Raw genomic sequence first — 23518 nt, 5'->3', positions numbered from 1 at the left:
ACCATGTTTCTTGGCTGTACTATGTTTATTTGCTGTTCTATGTTTCTTTGCTGTACCATGTTTCTTTGCTGTACCATGTTTCTTTGCTGTAATATGTTTCTTTGCTGTACTATGTCTCTGTGCTGTACTATGTTTCTTTGCTGGAATATGTTTCTTTCCTTTACTATGTCTCCTTGCTATACTATGTTTATTTTGCTATAATATGTTTCTTTGCTGTACTATGTCTCTTTGCTGTTCTGTGTTTCTTTTGCGCTACTATGTTTCTTTGCCGTACTATTATTTCTTTGCTGTACTATGTTTCTTACTATACTATGTCTCTTTACTGTACTATGTCTCTTTGCTGTACTATGTTTCTTTACTGTACTATGTCTCTACTGTACTATGTTCCTTTGCTGTACAATATTTCTTTGCTTTACTATGTTTCTTTGCTGTACTATGTTTCTTTGCTTTACTATGTTTCTTTTGCTGTACTATGTTTCTTTGCCATACTATGTTTCTTTGCTTTACTATGTTTCCTTTGCCATACTATGTTTCTTTGCTGTACTATGTTTCTTTGCTTTACTATGTTTCCTTTGCCGTACTATTATTTCTTTGCTGTACTATGTTTCTTACTATAATATGTCTCTTTACTGTACTATGTCTCTTTGCTGTACTATGTTTCTTTACTGTACTATGTCTCTACTGTACTATGTTCCTTTGCTGTACAATATTTCTTTGCTTTACTATGTTTCTTTGCTGTACTATGTTTCTTTGCTTTACTATGTTTCTTTTGCTGTACTATGTTTCTTTGCCATACTATGTTTCTTTGCTTTACTATGTTTCCTTTGCCATACTATGTTTCTTTGCTGTACTATGTTTCTTTGCTTTACTATGTTTCCTTTGCCATACTATGTTTCTTTGCTGTACTATGTTTCTGTGCTTTACTATGTTTCTTTGCTGTACTATGTCTCTGCTGAACTATGTTTCTTTGCCGTACTATGTTTGTTTGCTGTACTATGTCTCTTTGCTGTACTATGTTTCTTTGCTGTACTATGTCTCTTTGCTGTACTATGTTTCTTTGCTGTTTTATATTTATTTGCTAGAACATGTTTTATAATTAACGTCTATTTTTCCAGTGTGTAAATACTTGCTTTGGCAATATGTACTGTGTTACTACATGCCAAGAAAGCCATGTTGAATGTTACTTTGCTACTGCTGCCTGGTAGGTCTTTCACATCCGAGAGAGAGACAGAGAGAAAGAGAGAGAGCGAGAGAAAAGAGAGAGAGAAAAGAGAGAAAGAGAGGGGGAGACAGAGAGACAGAGACAGAGAGAGAGCGAGAGAGAGAGACAGAGACAGAGAGGAGAGAAAAGAGAGAGAGAGAAGAGAGAAAGAGAGGGGGAGACAGAGAGACAGAGACAGAGAGGAGAGAAAAGAGAGCGTGAGAGAAAAGAGAGAAAGAGGGAGAGAGAGAAAGGAGGAGAGACAGAGACACAGAGAGAAAGAGATGAAAGAGAGAGAGACAGAGAGACAGTGAGACAGAGACAGAGAGGTGCGTGTGCATTCTCAAAAGTCTGAGAATCTTACCTCGAAGGGTGCGGATGAGGCTGCAGTCGGGAATGGACCACAGCTTGCAGAGGCCGCTCCTGAAGAAGCAGGAATAAACAAGCAAACAGAAATCAAGCCACAGTTATTCTGGCCTTGATGATCCAGATCAGCATGACATGGTTATAGCTCATCATAATCATTATACAAACCCCAATTCCAATGAAGTTAGGACGTTGTGTAAAATGTAAATAAAAACAGAATACAATGATTTGCAAATCCTTTTCCACCTATATTCAATTGAATACACTACAAAGACAAGATGTTTAATGTTCAAACTGATAAACTTTATTGTTTTTTTGCAAATATTCACTCATTTTGAATTTGATGCCTGCAACATGTTCCAAAAAAGCTGGGGACAGGGGCATGTCCACCACTGTGTTACACCACCTTTCCTTTTAACAACACTCGATAAGCGTTTGGGAACTGAGGACACTACTTGTTGAAGCTTTGTAGGTGGAATTCTTTCCCATTCTTGCTGATGTACGATTTCAGTTGCTCAACAGTCCGGGGTCTCCGTTGTCGTATTTTGTGCTTCATAATGCACCACACATTTTCAATGGGAGACAGGTCTGGACTGCAGGCAGGCAGGCAGGCCAGTCCAGTACCCGCACTCTTTTACTACGAAGCCCCGCTGGTGTAACACGTGCAGAATGTGGCTTGGCATTGTCTTGCTGAAATAAGCAGGGACGTCCCTGAAAAAGACGTCGCTTGGATGGCAGCACATGTTGCTCCAAAACCTGTATGTACCTTTCAGCATTAATGGTGCCTTCACAGATGTGCAAGTTACCCATGATGCCATGGGCACTAACACCCCCCCCCCATACCACCACAGATGCTGGCTTTTGAACTTTGGGCTGATAACAATCTGGATGGTCCTTTTCCTCTTTAGCCCGGAGGACACGACGTCCTTAACTGACGATGGTTTTCCCAAGTGTTCCTGAGCCCACGTGGTAATATCCTTTACACAATGATGTCGGTTTTTAACGCAGTGCCGCCTGGGGGGTCAAAGGTCACAGGCATTCAATGTTGGTTTTAGGCCTTGCCGCTTACGTGCAGAGATTTCTCCGGATTCTCTGAATCTTTTGATGATATTATGGACTGTAGATGATGAAATCCCTAAATTCCTTGCAATTGTATGTTGAGAAACGTTGTTCTTAAACTGTTGGACTATTGGCTCACACAGTTGTTCACAAAGTGGTGAACCTCGCCCCATCCTTGCTTGTGAATGACTGAGCCTTTCAGGGATGCTCCTTTTATCCCCAATCATGACACTCACCTGTTTCCAGTTAACCTGTTCACCTGTGGAATGTTCCAAACAGGTGGTTTTTGAGCATTCCTCAACTTTCCCAGTCTTTTTTTGCCCCTGTCCCAGCTTCTTTGGAACGTGTTGCAGGCATCAAATTCAAAATTAGTGAATATTTGCAAAAAACAATAAAGTTTATCAGTTTGAACATTAAATAGCTTGTCTTTGTAGTGTATTCAACTGAATATAGGTCGAAAAGGATTTGCAAATTATTGTATTCTGTTTTTATTCACGTTTTACACAACGTCCCAACTTCATTGGAATTGGGGTTTGTAGACAACTTGTAGTGCTAGAGTTGTGTACACCTCCTGTCAGCCAGCTGGCTGAACATTATTCCTCTGCTATCTTCTTTGATTCAGTCTTGTGAAAAGAACTGTTATCTTCAAAAAATAAATCTAAAGAACCTCTCAAATACTAATAACATCACTTGGTACTATTGCATGCTGCTGTTATGTGCGTTGGAACTTTGCTACATCCTTGCCATTGTACCTTGCATTGCGCTCACCACTTACGTCAGTGGGATGATGCAGGCTTGGGAGACTTGGGCGGTATCTACTTTCCATACCTTCCTTGCACGTCAATGGGGAATACGGTATATGATGCTATTTGTTCTTCTTCTTTAGGCTTGTTCCGTTTCTCAGGGGTTGCCACAGCGGATTTTTGCCCTCCATAGCTTTCTCTCGGACACATCCCTCTCCCGCAGTCCAACCCTCCTCGCGTCCTCCATCTTTTCCTTGATCTTCCTATTTTTCTTTTGCCAGGTATTTCTATGTCCAATACGTTCTGTCCCATATAGTCTATGTCTCCTCTGTGTACATGTCCAAATCATCTCAAGCTTGTCTATCTCAACTTCTCATCATTCCTCTGATCTTGAACATAGCTCTCACTTCTCCATCTCTCTTCCGGTCTTTTCCAGTCACACCCAAGCACCAACGCATTATGTTCATCTCTGCTTCCTGTCATGTAGATTCTAGCCTCTCTGTGGTCACTGCTTCCATACCGTGGAGCATGGCAGGCCTGACTACTGAGTTGTATACCTTGCCCTTTACCTCAATGGCATTATTTTGTCACAAAGTACTCCGGTTAACTTTTTCCATGAACTCCACCCAGATTGTATCCTTTTCTTGACTTCCTTCTTACCACAGCCTTCCATCTGTATTGTCGATCCTAAGTACTAGAATTCGTTAACTTCAGGGAAATCTTCTCCTCCTAACCAACCCTGGACTTTCTACGTGCTTATTTATACAAAGGTTCTCAGTCTTTGTTCTATTGGTCTTTAGTCCTCTGATCTCTAGCGCTCCCCTCCAATCTTTGAGATCTCTCTCCAACCTTTCCTTGTTCTTGTTTGCCAGCACATTGTCATCAGCAACATTCATGCTCCAGGTTGGCTCTTTCTTAAGATGTTCTTTGGCAGCATGGTGGCCCAGTAGTTAGGACTGTTGCCTCACAGCAAGAAGGTTCTGAGTTAATACCCGGGGCCATCCCAGGTCCTTTCTGTGTGAGTCTGCATGTTCTCCCCAAGTCTGCAAAAACAACTATCAGAAACCAATCGTTGTTTTTGGTCGTTATGCCACTGTGCTGTTTACAAGAGTGGGGATACCTGCAGTCAGCTGAGACTGAAGAGGTCACTTAGATGATGATGAAACATTTCTCCCAATAATCAGGAATCAGGAATAACCATTGTGTCCAGATGAACTGATTCAACTTTCTGTCATTTCCTTACCTGGATTATTGAGCATGCAAAAATACAATTTGACTCCATATCTAGTCATATTTAATTGATTAGCTAGGAGCCCTATAAAGCAGAAATGACCAGTCAATTGTTTCTTTTCTACCACGAAATAATTCTTCTGTTAGCTTTCATCCGTGTTGCCTGGCTCACCTTTCTCACCGGGACTAAACCCATAATACTCCCAAACAGGGGCAGAGGCTTTGTTTTTTTTTACTAGTCCTGTAACGTTATCCCCACCACAGGCAGTGGCAAGTCGCCATCTTTCTCATCGCAGTTGCCTGTTCCACCAGTAGACTGACCTCTGGTGGTGCATGCTGTGCGCTACAATACATCGCCTTAATAAAGCATCTCCGTATCTGTTTAATAGAAAGAGCAGCGTCTGTATTTTTAGCAGTGTTGAAAATCATACCCTAAATATCCTGGTATACTGTAATACTTTGATACCACCCAAACCTTGTGGGGTGCCACTACTAACTGTTGGTGCAGTTGTGGGCTGTGCTAGCTATACTAACGCTAAGAATAAGCTTGAGTGCGGTAAAGACGTAAAATGGCGATGCCAATATACAGAAGTGGCTGTTTCCAACGTTAGCAGCAGTTCCCGCTCTGCCACCAATGTGTGGTGACAGGGCGGGAACTGTTGAAACTAAGGCTAACTGTGCATGTGCATGCTACCAGGAAGTGACGGCTAGCATCTTCAAGTAATTAGCTAAGACTACGTCTATGTGTGCTCTACCGGAAAGGGCCAATGCTCCCATACAAGGGTGGCTGTTGCCAACATTAACTGCAGTTTTGTGCCAGTGTAGTGTGGTGCCTGGTAATGTGCATGTCCACTGTGTGTGTGTGTGTGGGGGGGGGGGGTGAGAGAGAGAGAGCGAGAGTGTGTGTGTGTGTGTGTGTGTGTGTGTGTGTGTGTGTGTGTGTGTGTGTGTGTGTGTGTGTGCGCACGCGCACACTACCAGGAAGCAGTGGCCAGCATCTTTGAGTCAGGGCTGAACTGGCAGTAGGAGATTGGACGATCATCCCCAATCTGACTGCAAAAGTTATTCAGATTCTGAAAGAGAGAGAGAGAGAGAGAGAAAGAGAAATGTAATACATTAAATGCAAACTGTATCTTTTATGATGCAGGTGTAGCCCATTTTAAAAATATTTAATTTTTTCATTCATTTCACTTAAGCCTGTACATAGATAGATGAATAAATAATGTTAAGTATTTAAAAAGTATTCCATTAACACCAGTCAAGTGGATTGTTTAATAAAGTTCAGAGCGAATTAAAAATGCTATAGGTGGATAAACTAATCTTTGGCATTGTGCTGGTGAACTTCATTGAAATTGCAGTAGTTTGTTTGCGGTACATATCAGAGTAGCGTGGACAACCTAGTCGTGGAGGCATGAGGTTGTCCATCTTGACATGTTGTTAATTACACTGGTTGTTACCAACTTGTCAGCCAATCAGATAAGTAGAGGGGCGGGGTGTAAGGGTGACCCCGATGAGTAAGGCCATGGGCTACTCAGATGACAAACTGATGAGCCGTGTGAAAGTTGTAACGCTACTGCAGATTATTTAAGTTCTTTACTTTGGTGGATAGACAGTTTTACCAACCAGTAATGGACACATAGCAACCTGCAGAAGGTAAAAACCTCTCTGTACGTTTTTTTTCTCCCCAATTGTATCCAGCCAATTACCCCATTCTTCCGAGCCGTCCCGGTCTCTGCTCCACCCCCTCTGCTGATCCGGGGAGGGCTGTAGACCACCACATGTCTCCTCCCATACATGTGGAGTCGCCAGCCGCTTCTTTTCACCTGACATTGAGGAGTTTCACCAGGGGGGCGTAACATGTGGGAGGATCACGCTATTCCCCCCCAGGTTCCCCCTCCCCCCGAACAAGCGCCCTGACTGACCGGAGGAGGTGCTAGTGCAACGACCAGGACACATACCCACATCAGGCTTCCCACCCACACACACAGCCAATTGTGTCTGTAGGGACGCCCGACCAAGCCGCAGGTAACAAGGGGATTCGAACCTACGATCTCCGTGTTGGTAGGCAACGGAATAGACCGCTACGCTACCCAGACACCTCTGTGTATGTATTGTTTGTATCGCTTTATCATGATGTTGTGTGTAAAAGGCAAATGCTAATCGCAATTAGCGCACTAATGATTAAAGCACATATATCACTGCAGTAGCAGCTAATGTTACTGTGTGAAGCTAACATGTGTTAATGTTGTTGGCTAGCTTAGAGCTCAGATGAACTCAGCATGAGAGCTAAAAGAGCTTTGGAATGAGTAAAGCGCCTGAGCAAAACAGTCATTTACACTCGTTAGACTGAGGACCAGGAAATATTCCTTGGACTTTATGGAAGAGTAGACGTCTCCCGCTCAGGAAATCTGATTTATCATCTGCATATTCGATTTGGAAAAGGTTTAATCCCGGATGCCCTTCCTGACACAACCCTCCCCATTTATCTGGGCTTGGGATGAACACTAAGAATGCAATGGGTTGTGCATCCTCAGTGGCTGGATGCACCAGTTACCTGTGGAGGCATGGAGATGTTTAGGAGAGATGACAGTGGGGTTTTTAACTAGATTTTTTAACACAATCTTGGAAAGTGAGAGGATGCCTGAGGAGTGGAGAAGAAGCATACTGGTACCAATTTTCAAGAACAAGGGTGATGTGCAGAACTGCAGCAACTACAGAGGTATAAAGTTGATCAGCCACAGCATGAAGATTTGGGAAAGAGTAATAGAAGCTAGGTTAAGAGGAGGAGAGGTGATGATCAGCGAGCAGCAGTATGGTTTCATGGCAGGAAAGAGCACCACAGATGTGATGTTTGCTTTGAGAATGTTGATGGAGAAGTATAGAGAAGGCCAGAAGGAGTTACATTGTGTCTTTGTAGATTTAGAGAAAGCATACGACAGGGTGCCGAGAGAGGAGGTGTGGTATTGTATGAGGAATTGAATTCCTAGTTTAGTTTAGTTTATTGTTTATTTGACAGGGACAACGCACAATTTTACAATTGCACCAGAATTAGCTGGCAGCTAATTTGCCTCTGCAGTCCCTGGGCAGGCAAACAAACAACAATTAATACAGAAGTAAAACCATAACAATACATAAGAAAACTATTGAACAGGCAGACAAAGAACAATCAAGACAAAATAAAAACATGACAATACATCAGAAAACCAATCTCAAAAGTTATAAGTACAATCTGATCTATTTAAAACAGTGGATATAAATAGCAATCTGGCCTATATGACAACAACATAATAAATATGGATTTCATCTATTCAGCAACAATAAATATAATTAGTAAACTGACCTGAAACATCAATAAATAACAATCTGATCTAAACTATGACAACAGCAATAAAAATCAATCTGGCCTGTTCAATGGCAGGAAATATAAATTACACACAGTCTACGGTCAGGTTGCACCTGGGCTGGTTCCATCCAGAACCCTAGGCTGCTCCTGACTAAGAAAAATATAGTAACTACTCTGAATAAAAACTACAACAAAAACCCTGATTGAAATCTAAAATATGTGCAAAATATTAAAGCAAGGACATTTATTTGTGATTACACACAATTCCTGTCAAGCTCCAGCTGAAGAAACGAAGGATGAAATAAAAATACTAATATTTTTGTACCCAGACATTATTGTTGAGCTCCTGCTAGCTAGTGGATGACAACAATGAAATATGCTATATATTAACATTTTCATACCCGGAGGTTCTTTTGGAGCTCCTGCTGGCGAATCGTCCGCGTAGATTCACCAACCTCCTTCTGGGCCCGGGCTGCCTCTAGCCTCTGCATCGCCCTGTGGGAAAAACTGCAGGGTTAATTTCCGCCCCTATTCTTTCCTTTCAATTTCCCTAAGATGGATGCTACGTTGGCCACACGTCAGCAGCACGAGACTTACAAGACTCAGTAAATGGCAATGCATACTTTAAGATGTTAGTTGCTGGAGGCTGATGGGTAATTATGGTGGTTTAGAATACAGAATTGCAGGGGGCCTTTCTTTAGTGGTGTCAAAACACCCAGTCGGAACACCTCATCTGCCTCTGCTCCAATCATCTTATCGGCTGCATCTGTCTTTTCAATCCCGCCTAAGAAAAGGGGCCATATGCCAGCAGCTACGTGCATTGAACGACGGAATACATTGGATAACAATCAACTGAGAGCACCTTACAGTGGCGTATCATGTACACCAACCAAGGTGGCATTGGGACTTCCCAGAAAAGTTGAACCACTTCATCTGGACCTAAAGTTTAATGGGAAAACATTTCATCACTGAGCTAAGTGCCTTTGTCAGTCTCAGATGAAAATGTTACATCCCTGTTTTCCCAACCAAACTTTTTTGGTATATATGTGAAAATTGTTGTGTTGTAGTGTTGTTCTTCTATGTTAAGTACACAGAGAGCCACAAAACCAGAGTCACATTCCATGTATGTGCAAACCCACATGACCAATAAACACGATTCTGATTCTGGTTCTGATAATGTTGTTGACTGTTCACCGCAGTGATTGATATAAACTTAGAGAAATCAGATAAAAAGCAAAACTCGAGTTCACAGGTCATATTTTTGACTCGAAAACTGATATGAATGGTATGAATACTATTTCCATATAGTGCCAATGCTGCATTAGCATTTCAACTGAGTTAACTATGATCAGTTTTAGGATTTGGAGTTGTCTGCTTGTTTGCTAGTATTTATCTAGTAGCAGCTAGCCTTGCTGAGTGGCAGCAGAGTTAGCGTCTAGTAGTAGTAGTAGAGTTAGTAGCAGCTAGCCTTGCTGAGTGGCAGTAGAATTAGCCTCTAGTAGTAGTAGTAGAGTTAGTAGCAGCTAGCCTTGCTGAGTGGCAGTAGAATTAGCCTCTAGTAGTAGTAGTAGTAGTAGTAGAGTTAGTAGATTTAGTAGCAGCTAGCCTTGCTGAGAGGCAGCAGAGTTAGCCTCTAGTAGTAGTAGTAGAAGTAGTAGTAGTAGTTGTAGTAGTAGTAGTAGAGTTAGTAGAGCTAGTAGAGCTAGTAGAGTTAGCCTCTAATACTCTGGAGTGAAACTGAAGAGCTTAGCCATTAGCAAAACCCCCATTAGCAAGTAAAAGCTGGACAACCTTGGCAGGGTGTACTTGGCTAACCACAGGCGGGCTTCCTTCAAGGATGTCGGACCTTCGTGGTACCAGGTCTGCGGGGACTGGGAGGGGAGTACAGAGAGAGAGAGAGCGAGAGAGAGATTTATGCTAAGATCATTGGCCAAAATTCCAAACTTGAGCAACATATCTCATCATTTTGCCTTTCAAACATGTCATCAAATCGAAAAAAAAAAAAAATTAAATTAAAAAAAAACTTGGAAAATCTGATTTACAAAAACAAAAAAGGCAAAAGAAAACCTAAAGAAAGGAAATCACTTAACCCATTCTTACCAAACAACACATCTTTCATTCATCTTTCAAACAAACAAAAGAAAAAACAGACACAAAACAAGGTTATATTCATTGGTAATGTATAAAAGACAGGTATACATTTGAAAAATGTCAAATTAGAATTCTAAATGGAATCATTTGAAAATTCTGTTTTTATTGTGTTAAAAACTAGTTTAACTAACTAGTGTCTGTCTTTGCTCACCTTTCCTGACTTAAAACTGATCATTACATTTACTGTAGATTTAGTAGTACTAGTAATACAACAACACCAACATTATTATTACTATTAACCCAGCCACTGAGCATGCAAAAGCCAGTGCAGTATTATTATTATTATTATTATTATTATTATTGACTGATTAAGCTCACCTCATCCTGCAGGCGTTTAGCTTTCTCTTCATCTCGCTTGGATTTTTTCAACGCCTCAGGACCAACAACTGACAGGATATTCCTCAGTCTGGATGAATGGATAGAGAGAGAGAGTGAGAGACAGAAAGAGAGAGAGAGAGAGAGAGAGAGAGAGAGAGAGAGAGAGAGAGAGAGAGAGAGAGAGAGAGAGAGAGAGAGAGAAAGAGAGAGAAAGAGCAAAAGAGAGGGAGAGGGAGAGGGAGCGAGAGATATAAACAAATAGACAGACAAATAGTTCATAGAGGAAAAGCGAGATGGCAAAGCAGGTGTCTGGGTGGCATAGCGGTCTATTCCGTAGCCTTCCAACACAGGGATCGCCGGTTCAAATCCCCGTGTTACCTCCGGCTTGGTCGGGCATCTCTACAGACACAATTGGCCGTGTCTGTGGGTGGGAAGCCAGATGTGGGTATGTGTCCTGGTTGCCGCACTAGCGCCTCCTCTGGTCGGTCATGCCACCTGTTCGGGGGGGGGCTGGGGGGAATAGTGTGATCCTCCATGTGCTATGTCCCCCTGGTGAAACTCCTCACTGTCTGGTGAAAAGAAGCAGCTGGTGACTCCACATGTATGGGAGGAGGCATGTGGTAGTCTGCAGCCCTCCCCGGATCAACAGAAGAGGTGGAGCAGAGATCGGGATGGCTCGGAAGAGTGGGGTAACTGGCCAAGTACAACTGGGAGAAAAAGGGGAGAAAAAAAGGCAAAGCAAGAGGAACAAAGAACAAAACACTAGGCCAACCATATGACAGACAGATGATAGAAAGAGAGACAGAAAGCAATACAGATGGAGAGACAGACATACATACAGTGCATCCGGAAAGTATTCACACCCCTTCACTTTACCCACATTTTGTTATGTTACAGCCTTATTCCAAAATGGATTAAATTCCTTTCTTTCCTCATCAATCTACACACAATACCCCATAATGACAAAGCGAAAAAGGTTTTGTAGAAATTTTTGCAAATTTATTAAAACTAAAAAACTGAAATATTGCATGTACATAAGTATTCACAGCCTTTACTCAGTACTTGGTTGAGGCACCCTTGGCAGCGATTACAGCCTCAAGTCTTCTTGGGTATGAAGCTACAAGCTTGGCCCACCTATATTTGGGGTATTTCTCCCATTCTTCTCTGCAGATCCTCTCCAGCTCTGTAAGGTTAGATGGGGAGCGTTGCTGCACAGCTATTTTCAGGTCTTTCCAGAGATGTTCAATGGGGTTCAAGTCTGGTCTCTGGCTGGGCCTCTCAAGGACATTCACAGACTTGTCCCGAAGCCACTCCTTCGTTGTCTTGGCTGTGTGCTTAGGGTCGTTGTCGTGTTGAAAGGTAAACCTTCGCCCCAGTCTGAGGTCCTGAGTGCTCTGGAGCAGGTTTTTATCAAGGATCTCTCTGTACTTTGCTCCATTCATCTTTCCCTCAATCCTGACTAGTCTCCCAGTTCCTGCCGCTGAAGAATATCCCCACAGCATGATGCTGCCACCACCATGCTTCACTGTAGGGATGGTATTAGCAAGGTGATGAGAGGTGCCCGGTTTCCTCCAGACGTGACGTTTGGCATTCAGGCCAAAGAGTTCAATCTTGGTTTCATCAGACCAGAGAATCTTGTTTCTCATGGTCTGACAGTCCTTTAGGTGCTTTCTGGCAAACTCCAAGCGGGCTGTCATGTGCCTTTTACTGAGCAGAGGCTTCCGTCTGGCCACTCTACCATAAAGGCCTGATTGGTGGAGTGCTGCAGAGATGGTTGTCCTTCTGGAAGGTTCTCCCATCTCCACAGAGGAACGCTGGAGCTCTGTCAGAGTGACCATCGGGTTCTTGGTCACCTCCCTGACCGAGGCCCTTCTCCCCCGATTGCTCAGTTTGGCTGGGCGGCCAGCTCTAGGAAGAGTCCTGGTGGAGCCAAACTTCTTCCATTTACAAGTGATGGAGACCACTGTGCTCTTCGGGACCTTCAAAGCTGTAGACATTTTTTTGTACCCTTCCCCAGATCTGTGCCTCGATACAATCCTGTCTCGGAGGTCCACAGACAATTCCTTTGACTTCATGGCTTGGTTTCTGCTCTGACATGCACTGTCAACAGTGGGACCTTATATAGACAGGTGTGTGCCTTTCCAAATCATGTCCAATCAATTGAATTTACTACGGGTGGACTCCAATCAAGATGTAGAAACATCTCAAGGATGATCAGTGGAACCAGGATGAACCTGAACTCGATTTTGAGTGTCATAGCAAAGGGTGTGAATACTTATGTACATGCAATATTTCAGTTTTTTATTTTTAATAAACTTGCAAAAAATTCTACAAAACCTTTTTTGCTTTGTCATTATGGGGTATTGTTTGTAGATTGATGAGGAAAAAAAAGGAATTTAATCCATTTTGGAATAAGGCTGTAACATAACAACATGTGGGGAAAGTGAAGGGGTGTGAATACTTTCCGGATGCACTGTATATAGCAAACAAAAAAACAAAACAAAAATCAAACTGTCCAATCACCTCTCGCGCCTCTCGGCAGGGCCCTCACCGAAGATGGTTATAGGCTCTCCCAGGGTACGGAGGCAGGCCTTCACCTCACCATCGTCGGTGGAGACGGTGATCTGCCGTGCACGCTTCCGCCGCTCAAACTCCGCCAAAACCTCTGCCTGTCGCTCGCTAACACGCTCCTCAAGCTCCATCGCCTCACCTGGGGGGAGGTGAGACAGACACACAGCTAGAGCGGTACTCACAAAGCTAGGTGCTAAGATAGGAGAGTAAGATAAGCAGTTCAACAGATAGATGGCCAGGTGGGTAGTTAGATAGGCATGTGGGTAGTAAGACAAATACGGGGGCAGTCTGAGTTAGGTGGGTAGTTAGAAAGCCAAGTGGGTAATAAGACAGATACGGGGGCAGTCAGAGAGTTGGGTGGGTAGTTAGAAAGCCAGGTGGGTAGTAAGACAGATACAGGGGCAGTCAGAGAGTTAGGTGGGTAGTCAGGAAGTTGGGTAGGTAGTTAGACAGATAGAGGGCAGCCAGAGAGCTAGGTGGGTAGTCAGGAAGTGGGTAGGTAGTAAGACAGACAGGGGGCAGTCAGAGAGTTAGGTGGGTAGTCAGGAGGTGGGTAGGTAGTAAGACAGATAGGGGGCAGCCAGAGAGTTAGGTGGGTAGTCAGGACGTTGGGTAGGTAGTAAGACAGATAGGGGGCAGTCAGACAGTTAGGTGGGTAGTTAGACAGCCAGTTGGGTAGTAAGACAGATAGGGGGCAGTCAGACAGTTAGGTGGGTAGTTAGACAGCCAATGGTGTAGTAAGACAGATAGGGGGGCAGTCAGACAGTTAGTTGGGTAGTCAGGAAGTTAGGTGGGTAGTAAAACAGATAGGGGGCAGTCAGGGAGTTAGGTTGGTAGTTAAGACAGCCAGTTGGGTAGTAAGACAGATAGGGGGCAGTCAGACAGTTAGGTGGGTAGTTAGACAGCCAGTGGTGTAGTAAGACAAATAGGGGAGCAGTCAGACAGTTAGGTGGGTAGTCAGGAAGTTGGGTGGGTTGTTAGACAGATAGGGGGCAGTCAGAGAGTTAGGTGGGTAGTCAGGAATTGGGTGGGTAGTAAGACAGATAGGGGGCAGTCAGAGAGTTAGGTGGGTAGTCAGGAAGTTGGGTGGGTAGTAAGACAGATAGCAGGCAGTCAGACAGTTAGGTGGGCAGTCAGGAAGTTGGGTGTGTAGTAAGACAGATAGGGGGCAGTCAGACAGTTAGGTGGGTAGTCAGGAAGTTGAGTGGGTAGTAAGAAAGATAGGGGGCAGTCAGACAGTCAGATGGGTAGTCAGGAAGTTGGGTGGGTACTAACACAGATAGGGGGGCAGTCAGACAGTTAGATGGGTAGTTAGACAGCCACATGGGTAGTAAGACAGATAGGGGGGCAGTCAGACAGTTAGGTGGGTAGTCAGGAAGTTGAGTGGGTAGTAAGACAGATAGGGGGCAGTCAGAGAGTTAGGTGGGTAGTCAGGAAGTTGGTTGGGTAGTAAGACGGATTGGGGGCAGTCAGAGAGTTAGGTGGGTAGTCAGGAAGTTGGGTGGGTAGTAAGACAGATAGCAGGCAGTCAGACAGTTAGGTTGGCAGTCAGGAAGTTGGGTGTGTAGTAAGACAGATAGGGGGCAGTCAGACAGTTAGGTGGGTAGTCAGGAAGTTGAGTGGGTAGTAAGAAAGATAGGGGGCAGTCAGACAGTTAGGTGGGTAGTCAGGAAGTTGGGTGGGTAGTAAGACAGATAGCAGGCAGTCAGACAGTTAGGTGGGCAGTCAGGAAGTTGGGTGTGTAGTAAGACAGATAGGGGGGCAGACAGACAGTTAGGTGGGTAGTCAGGAAGTTGAGTGGGTAGTAAGAAAGATAGGGGGCAGTCAGACAGTTAGATGGGTAGTCAGGAAGTTGGGTGGGTACTAACACAGATAGGGGGGCAGTCAGACAGTTAGATGGGTAGTTAGACAGCCAGTTGGGTAGTAAGACAGATAGGGGGCAGTCAGACAGTTAGGTGGGTAGTCAGGAAGTTGAGTGGGTAGTAAGACAGATAGGGGCAGTCAGACAGTTAGGTGGGTTGTTAGACAGCCAGTGGGGTAATAAGACAGATAGGGGGGCAGTCAGACAGTTAGGTGGGTAGTCAGGAAGTTGGGTGGGTAGTAAGACAGATAGGGGGCAGTCAGACAGTTAGGTGGGTAGTCAGGAAGTTGGGTGGGTAGTAAGACAGATAGGGGGCAGTCAGACAGTTAGGTGGGTAGTTAGACAGCCAGTGGGGTAATAAGACAGATAGGGGGGCAGTCAGACAGTTAGGTGGGTAGTCAGGAAGTTGGGTGGGTAGTAAGACAGATAGGGGGCAGTCAGACAGTTAGGTGGGTAGTCAGGAAGTTGAGTGGGTAGTAAGACAGATAGGGGGCAGTCAGACAGTTAGGTGGGTAGTTAGACAGCCAGTGGGGTAATAAGACAGATAGGGGGGCAGTCAGACAGTTAGGTGGGTAGTCAGGAAGTTGGGTGGGTAGTAAGACAGATAGGGGGCAGTCAGACAGTTAGGTGGGTAGTCAGGAAGTTGGGTGGGTAGTAAGACAGATAGGGGAGCAGTCAGACAGTTAGGTGGGTAGTCAGGAAGTTGGGTGGGTAGTAAGACAGATAGGGGGCAGTCAGACAGTTAGGTGGGTAGTTAGACAGCCAGTGGGGTAATAAGACAGATAGGGGGGCAGTCAGACAGTTAGGTGGGTAGTCAGGAAGTTGAGTGGGTAGTAAGAAAGATAGGGGGCAGTCAGACAGTTAGATGGGTAGTCAGGAAGTTGGGTGGGTACTAACACAGATAGGGGGGCAGTCAGACAGTTAGATGGGTAGTTAGACAGCCAGTTGGGTAGTAAGACAGATAGGGGGCAGTCAGACAGTTAGGTGGGTAGTCAGGAAGTTGAGTGGGTAGTAAGACAGATAGGGGACAGTCAGACAGTTAGGTGGGTAGTCAGGAAGTTGGGTGGGTAGTAAGACAGATAGGGGGCAGTCAGACAGTTAGGTGGGTTGTTAGACAGCCAGTGGGGTAATAAGACAGATAGGGGGGCAGTCAGACAGTTAGGTGGGTAGTCAGGAAGTTGGGTGGGTAGTAAGACAGATAGGGGGCAGTCAGACAGTTAGGTGGGTAGTCAGGAAGTTGGGTGGGTAGTAAGACAGATAGGGGGCAGTCAGACAGTTGGGTGGGTAGTCAGGAAGTTGGGTGGGTAGTAAGACAGATAGGGGAGCAGTCAGACAGTTAGGTGGGTAGTCAGGAAGTTGGGTGGGTAGTAAGACAGATAGGGGGCAGTCAGACAGTTAGGTGGGTAGTTAGACAGCCAGTGGGGTAATAAGACAGATAGGGGGGCAGTCAGACAGTTAGGTGGGTAGTCAGGAAGTTGGGTGGGTAGTAAGACAGATAGCGGGCAGTCAGACAGTTGGGTGGGCAGTCTGGAAGTTGGGCAGGTAGTAAGACAGATAAGGGGCAGTCAGACAGTTATATGGGTAGTTAGACAACCAGTTGGGTAGTAAGACAGATAGGGGGCAGTCAGACAGTTAGGTGGGTAGTCAGGAAGTTGGGTGGGCAGTAAGACAGATAGGGGGGCAGTCAGACAGGTAGGTGGGTAGTCAGGAAGTTGGGTGGGCAGTAAGACAGACAGGGGGCAGTCAGACAGTGCGGTGGGTAGTTAGACAGCCAGTTGGGTAGTAAGACAGATAGGGGGCAGTCAGACAGTGAGGTGGGTAGTCAGGAAGTTAGGTGGGCAGCAAGACAGATAGGGGGCAGTCAGACAGTTAGGTGGGTAGTCAGGAAGTTGGGTGGGTAGTCACCGTCTCACCCTAGAACTTATAGTAGGCAGTGAACCAGTTAAAGTAGACCATTCTGAGACATGAAGTCAGAAACTGGTCTGGACATTAATGAGGGGTCAGGGTTCAGGGATTAGAGATGTGGTCTAGATGGGGGTGAATTATGCAATTCAAACCCCTCCACATATGAGGAGGTTGTTATTGAACTGTGAAGACATTCAAACAGCCAACTCATAACATGTGGGTCACTCAAAGAAATATGAATAAGATGGGATAATGAGACAGTGTGCCTGAGACAACTACACATCTGCCGTTTTGAGGGCGTCCGGGTGGCGTAGTGGTCTATTCCGTTGCCTACCAACACAGGGCTCGCCGGTTCGAATCCCCCATGTTACCTCCGGCTTGGTAGGGCTTCCCTACAGACACAATTGGCGGTGTCTGTGGGTGGGAAGCCAGATGTGGGTATGTGTCCTGGTCGCTACACTAGCGCCTCCTCTGGTCGGTCGGGGCGCCTGGTCGGGGGGGGGGGGGGGACTGGGGGGAATAGCATGATCCTCCCACACGCTACGTCTCCCTGGTGAAACTCCTCACTGTCAGGTGAAAAGAAGTGGTTGATGACTCCACATGTATGGGAGGAGGCATGTGGTAGTCTACAGCCCTCCCTGGATCAGCAGAGGGGGTGCAGCAGAGACCGGGACGGCTCGGAAGAGTGGGGTGATTGGTCGGGTACAATTGGGGGGGGGAAAAGGGGGGGGGGTAAAAAAACCCGTTTTTAATCAGATATAACTGTGGAGGCTGAACCCTGACCTGCCTCGCTAGTTAAACCAGCAGCCCTCTGGTTGTACCGCTGAAACGGGAGTAAAACTCCTCAGATACCCAGGGGCAGTTCAACCTGACCTGGTCCTTGATACCTGTAGGGGTCTCCTGCAGAAACACCAGGTCAGCTTTAACTCACTTCAAATGAACAAATACCCTCATCTCCTAACAAATACCCTCATCTCTTAAAAAATACCCTCACCTCTTAACAAATACCCTCACCTCTTAACAAGTACCCTCACCTCTTAACAAATACCCTCATCTCTTAACAAATACCCTCATCTCTTAACAAATACCATCATCTCTTAAAAAATAGCCTCATCTGTTAACAAAAACCCTCACCTCTTAACAAATACCCTCATCTCTCAACAAATACCCTCATCTCTTAAAAAATAGCCTCATCTGTTAACAAACACCCTCATCTTTCAGCAAATACCCTCATCTCTCAACAAATACCCTCATCTCTTAACAAATACCCTCACCTCTTAACAAGTACCCTCATCTCTTAACAATTACCCTCATCTCTTAAAAAATAGCCTCATCTGTTAACAAAGACCCTCATCTTTCAGCAAATACCCTCATCTCTCAACAAATACCCTCACCTCTTAACAAATACCCTCATCTCTTAAAAAATAGCCTCATCTGTTAACAAACACCCTCATCTATCAGCAAATACCCTCATCTCTCAACAAATACCCTCATCTCTTAACAAATACCCTCATCTCTTAACAAATACCCTCATCTCTTAACAAACACCCTCATCTCTCAACAAATACCCTCATCTCTTAACAAATACCCTCATCTCTTAAAAAATAGCCTCATCTGTTAACAAACACCCTCATCTTTCAGCAAATACCCTCATCTCTCAACAAATACCCCCATCTCTTAACAAATATCCTCATCTCAACAAATACCCTCATCTCTTAACAAATACCCTCATCTCTTAAAAAATAGCCTCATCTGTTAACAAACACCCTCATCTTTCAACAAATACCCTCATCTCTCAACAAATACCCTCATCTCTCATCAAGTACCCTCATCTCAATAAATACGCTCATCTCTCAACAAATACCCTCACCTCAACAAATACCCCCATCTCTTAACAAATACCCTAATCTCTTAACAAAAACCCTCATCTCTCAACAGATACCCTCATCTCAACAAATACCCTCATCGCTTAACCAACACCCTCATCTCTCAATAAATACCCTCATCTCTTAACAAATACCCTCATCTCTCAACAAATACCCTCACCTCAACAAATACCCCCATCTCTTAACAAATACCCTAATCTCTTAACAAAAACCCTCATCTCTCAACAGATACCCTCATCTCAACAAATACCCTCATCTCTTAACCAACACCCTCATCTCTCAATAAATACCCTCATCTCTTAAAAAATACCCTCATCTCTTAAAAAATAGCCCCATCTGTTAACAAACACCCTCATCTTTCAGCAAATACCCTCATCTCTCAAAAAATACCCTCATCTCTTAACAAATACCCTCATCTCTTAACAAATACCCTCATCTCTTAACAAATATCCTCATCTCAACAAATACCCTCATCTCTTAACAAATACCCTCATCTCTTAAAAAATAGCCTCATCTGTTAACAAACACCCTCATCTTTCAACAAATACCCTCATCTCTCAACAAATACCCTCATCTCTCATCAAGTACCCTCATCTCAACAAATACGCTCATCTCTCAACAAATACCCTCACCTCAACAAATACCCCCATCTCTTAACAAATACCCTAATCTCTTAACAAAAACCCTCATCTCTCAACAGATACCCTCATCTCAACAAATACCCTCATCTCTTAACCAACACCCTCATCTCTCAACAAATACCCTCATCTCTTAACAAAAACCCTCATCTGTTAACAAACAAATACCCTCATTTCTTAACAAATACCCTAATCTCTTAACAAATATCATCTGTTAACAAACACCCTCATCTTTCAACAAATACTCTCATCTCTCATCAAATACCCCCATCTCAACAAATACGCTCATCTCACAACAAATACCCTCATCTCTCAACAAATACCCTCACCTCAACAAATACGCTCATCTCACAACAAATACCCTCATCTCTCAACAAATACCCTCACCTCAACAAATACCCCCATCTCTTAACAAATACCCTAATCTCTTAACAAAAACCCTCATCTCTCAACAGATACCCTCATCTCAACAAATACCCTCATCTCTTAACCAACACCCTCATCTCTCAATAAATACCCTCATCTCTTAAAAAATACCCTCATCTCTTAAAAAATAGCCCCATCTGTTAACAAACACCCTCATCTTTCAGCAAATACCCTCATCTCTCAAAAAATACCCTCATCTCTTAACAAATACCCTCATCTCTTAACAAATACCCTCATCTCTTAACAAATATCCTCATCTCAACAAATACCCTCATCTCTTAACAAATACCCTCATCTCTTAAAAAATAGCCTCATCTGTTAACAAACACCCTCATCTTTCAACAAATACCCTCATCTCTCAACAAATACCCTCATCTCTCATCAAGTACCCTCATCTCAACAAATACGCTCATCTCTCAACAAATACCCTCACCTCAACAAATACCCCCATCTCTTAACAAATACCCTAATCTCTTAACAAAAACCCTCATCTCTCAACAGATACCCTCATCTCAACAAATACCCTCATCTCTTAACCAACACCCTCATCTCTCAACAAATACCCTCATCTCTTAACAAAAACCCTCATCTGTTAACAAACAAATACCCTCATTTCTTAACAAATACCCTAATCTCTTAACAAATATCATCTGTTAACAAACACCCTCATCTTTCAACAAATACTCTCATCTCTCATCAAATACCCCCATCTCAACAAATACGCTCATCTCACAACAAATACCCTCATCTCTCAACAAATACCCTCACCTCAACAAATACGCTCATCTCACAACAAATACCCTCATCTCTCAACAAATACCCTCACCTCAACAAATACCCTCATTTCTTAACAAATACCCTCATCTCTCAACAAATACCCTCATCTCAACAAATACCCTCATCTCTTAACAGATACCCTCATTTCTCAACAAATACCCTCACCTCAACAAATACGTTCATCTCTCAACAAATACCCTCATCTCTTAAAAAATACCCTAATCTCGTAACAAAAACCCTCATCTCGGGTCCGCGGTGGTGTAGCGGTCTAAGCATCGGCTTTGTGTCGATGCAGTTGCCCACTAGGGACCGGGGTTCGCGCTCCGGTCTCGTTGGATCCGACTATGGCCGGACTCGATGAAGCAGCAATAATTGGCAGCGCTGTCTTCAGGAGGGGGCGGAGTCGGCTTGTATTCGTCACATGAATGCGTCTCTGTGTGTGTCGCAAAAAGCAGTGGTTCGGCCTGGAGTCGCCTTGTCACGGAAGTGGCGAGGCGACTCCTTCAAGACTGCCGGCAGAGAGACGCAGTTGGCGAACGCATGCAGTACGAGGGTGGGGGTTTGAACTAAAATAGGGATCGATTGGCCACTAAATTGGGAGAAAAAGGGAAAAATCAGAAATAAAATAAATTTAAAAAAACCCTCATTTCTTAACAAATACCCTCATCTCTCAACAAATACCCTCATCTCAACAAATACCCTCATCTCTCGACAACTACCCTCATCTCTCAATAACTACCCTCATCTCTCAACAAATACCCTCATCTCTCAACAAATACCCTCATCTCTTAACAGGGCTGCCCAGACCTTCAATATTCCAGATAAAATATCCAGATAAAGTGTCTCTAGTGACAGCATGACTGGACTGCTGGCTCCCATGTTTCTGCTTATCCTTACTCAGGGTCGCGGGGTGCCGGAGCCTATCCCATCAGTCATTGGCTGGCAGGAGGGGAGATGCCCTAGACAGGCCGCCAGGCCATCACAGGGCCGACACACACACACACACACACACACACACACACACACACACACACACACACACACACACACAGAGTCACACCTAGGGACAATGAAGTACGGCCGATTCAGCGGGATGCAGCATTCAAGTCAGGTAACTGTGAGGCCTACAGCACAGCCAGATCCAACCTCAAAAAGGGCATCAGAACAGCCAAACATAAATATTCCCTACGAATAGAGGACCACTTTCACAATAACTCTGATCCCTGGCGAATGTGGCAAGGCATACAGTCTATCACAGACTACAAAAGCTCCAATAGCGGTCCCACTGTCCATGATGCCTCCCTGCCAGACAAGCTAAATCATTTCTATGCCCGCTTCGACAAGGACAATACTGACCCAGCCACAAAAATCCCAGCCACCCAGAAAACCAGGTGCTCACTCTATCGATCGCAGAGGTCAGAGAATCACTGCGCAGAGTGAACACACGGAAGGCTGCCGGACCGGACGGCATACCGGGTAGGGTCCTCCGGGAATGTGCCGACCAGCTGGCTGAGGTCTTCACAACTATATTTAACCTCTCACTGTCCCAATCCATTGTCCCGGCATGCTTTAAGACCACCTCTATCATTCCTGTCCCCAAGAAACCAACATCCACATGTCTGAATGACTACCGACCCATAGCACTCACCCCCATTGCCATGAAGTGCTTTGAGAGACTGGTTCTGGCTCACATCAGAAACATTATCACCCCCATATATCTGACCCACACCAGTTCGCCTACCGTCCAAAAAGGCCTGCTGAGGATGCCATTGCCAGTGCCCTGCACTTTGCTCTGACCCGACTTGAACTTAACCACACATACATCCGGATGCTGTTTATAGATGACAGCTCTGCCTTCAACACTATCATCCCCGCCAAACTAACCACCAAACTCCTCCCCCTTGGCCTCAACCCCTCCCTCTGTAACTGGATCCTGGACTTCCTGACCAACAGACCTCAGTCTGTTAGGTTAGGTGACCACACCTCCTCCACCCTGACCCTCAGCACAGGTGCCCCACAAGGCTGTGTTCTGAGCCCCCTCCTTTTATCCCTCTTTACCCACGACTGCCTGCCAACTCACCCTTCAAATGTTATAGTTAATTTTGCAGATGACACCACAATTGGCCGTATCACCAACAATGACGAGATGGCCTACAGGGACGAGATTCAGCACCTCACACAATGGTGTACTACCAATAATCTGGTCCTCAATGTGCACAAGACGAAGGAGCTGATTGTGGACTTTAGGAGGTCTAGAAGCTGCAGCCACTCCCCCGTACACATCAATGGGGTGGAAGTGGAGTGTGTTTCCAGCTTTAAATTCCTTGGAGTCCACACCAACGAGGAACTTTCCTGGCTGGACATTAAACACCCAGGCCCTTATGAAAAAGGCCCAACAATGCCTGCATTTCCTGAGGAGGCTGAGGAGCGCCCATCTATCCCCCAAAATTCTCACCAACTTCTACCACTGCACCATATAGAGCATCCTGACCAGGTGCATCTCAGTGTGGTACAGCAACTGCACCTCAGTAGACCAGAAAGCTCTGCAGCAGGTCGTCAAGGCGGCCCAGCATATCACCGGTTCCCAGCCATAAAAGACATTTATCACAAACGCTGCCTTCGAAGGGGTCTGAGCATCAGCAGAGATCCCATCCACCCCAACCATGGACTGTTCTCCCCCTGCGCTCTGGGAGGCGCTACAGGAGCGTCAGAGCCCGCACTACCAGGCTCAAAAACAGCTTCTTTCCACAAGCTGTTGCCCACCTGAACCTGGCTACCCACTGAATGTCTGTAGACATTTTTAAATATTTTGTACTCCAGCTCTTTTTTAACTTATTTTAGCTTTTGGTCTTCATGTGTGTATATCTTATATTGTGTTTGCTGTGTTTGTGTGTCTGTCTTGCACTGTTTGGTGAAGCCACAGCCCTCATTTCATTTTTAACATGTGCCTGCACATTGTTTTTAATGACAATAAGCTGAATTGAATTGAATTGAATTGAATACATGTCTTTGATTCAGCTGACCTACATGTCTTTGACTGTGG

General features: G+C 44.8%; 1 protein-coding gene across 1 annotated transcript in view; it reads right to left on the bottom strand.

The window, feature by feature from the left end:
- The window catches only part of prpf4 (PRP4 pre-mRNA processing factor 4 homolog (yeast)), a 59371-nt gene that overhangs the window by 28278 nt on the left and 7575 nt on the right, over positions 1–23518 (bottom strand). Inside the window, exons 3-8 of the mRNA XM_056290679.1 lie at positions 12935–13121; positions 10412–10499; positions 9734–9813; positions 8344–8437; positions 5578–5672; positions 1566–1624 (exon numbers count right to left, since the gene is read on the bottom strand). Of these exons, the coding sequence (XP_056146654.1) occupies positions 1566–1624; positions 5578–5672; positions 8344–8437; positions 9734–9813; positions 10412–10499; positions 12935–13121 (603 nt within the window). The remainder of the gene's footprint in view (positions 1–1565; positions 1625–5577; positions 5673–8343; positions 8438–9733; positions 9814–10411; positions 10500–12934; positions 13122–23518) is intronic.

Source organism: Lampris incognitus, chromosome 12 (genome assembly GCF_029633865.1).
Source record: "Lampris incognitus isolate fLamInc1 chromosome 12, fLamInc1.hap2, whole genome shotgun sequence".
Taxonomy (NCBI): Eukaryota; Metazoa; Chordata; class Actinopteri; order Lampriformes; family Lampridae; genus Lampris; species Lampris incognitus.
The sequence above is the reverse complement of the archived record's forward strand: the minus strand, read 5'-3'. Positions and strand labels throughout refer to the sequence as shown.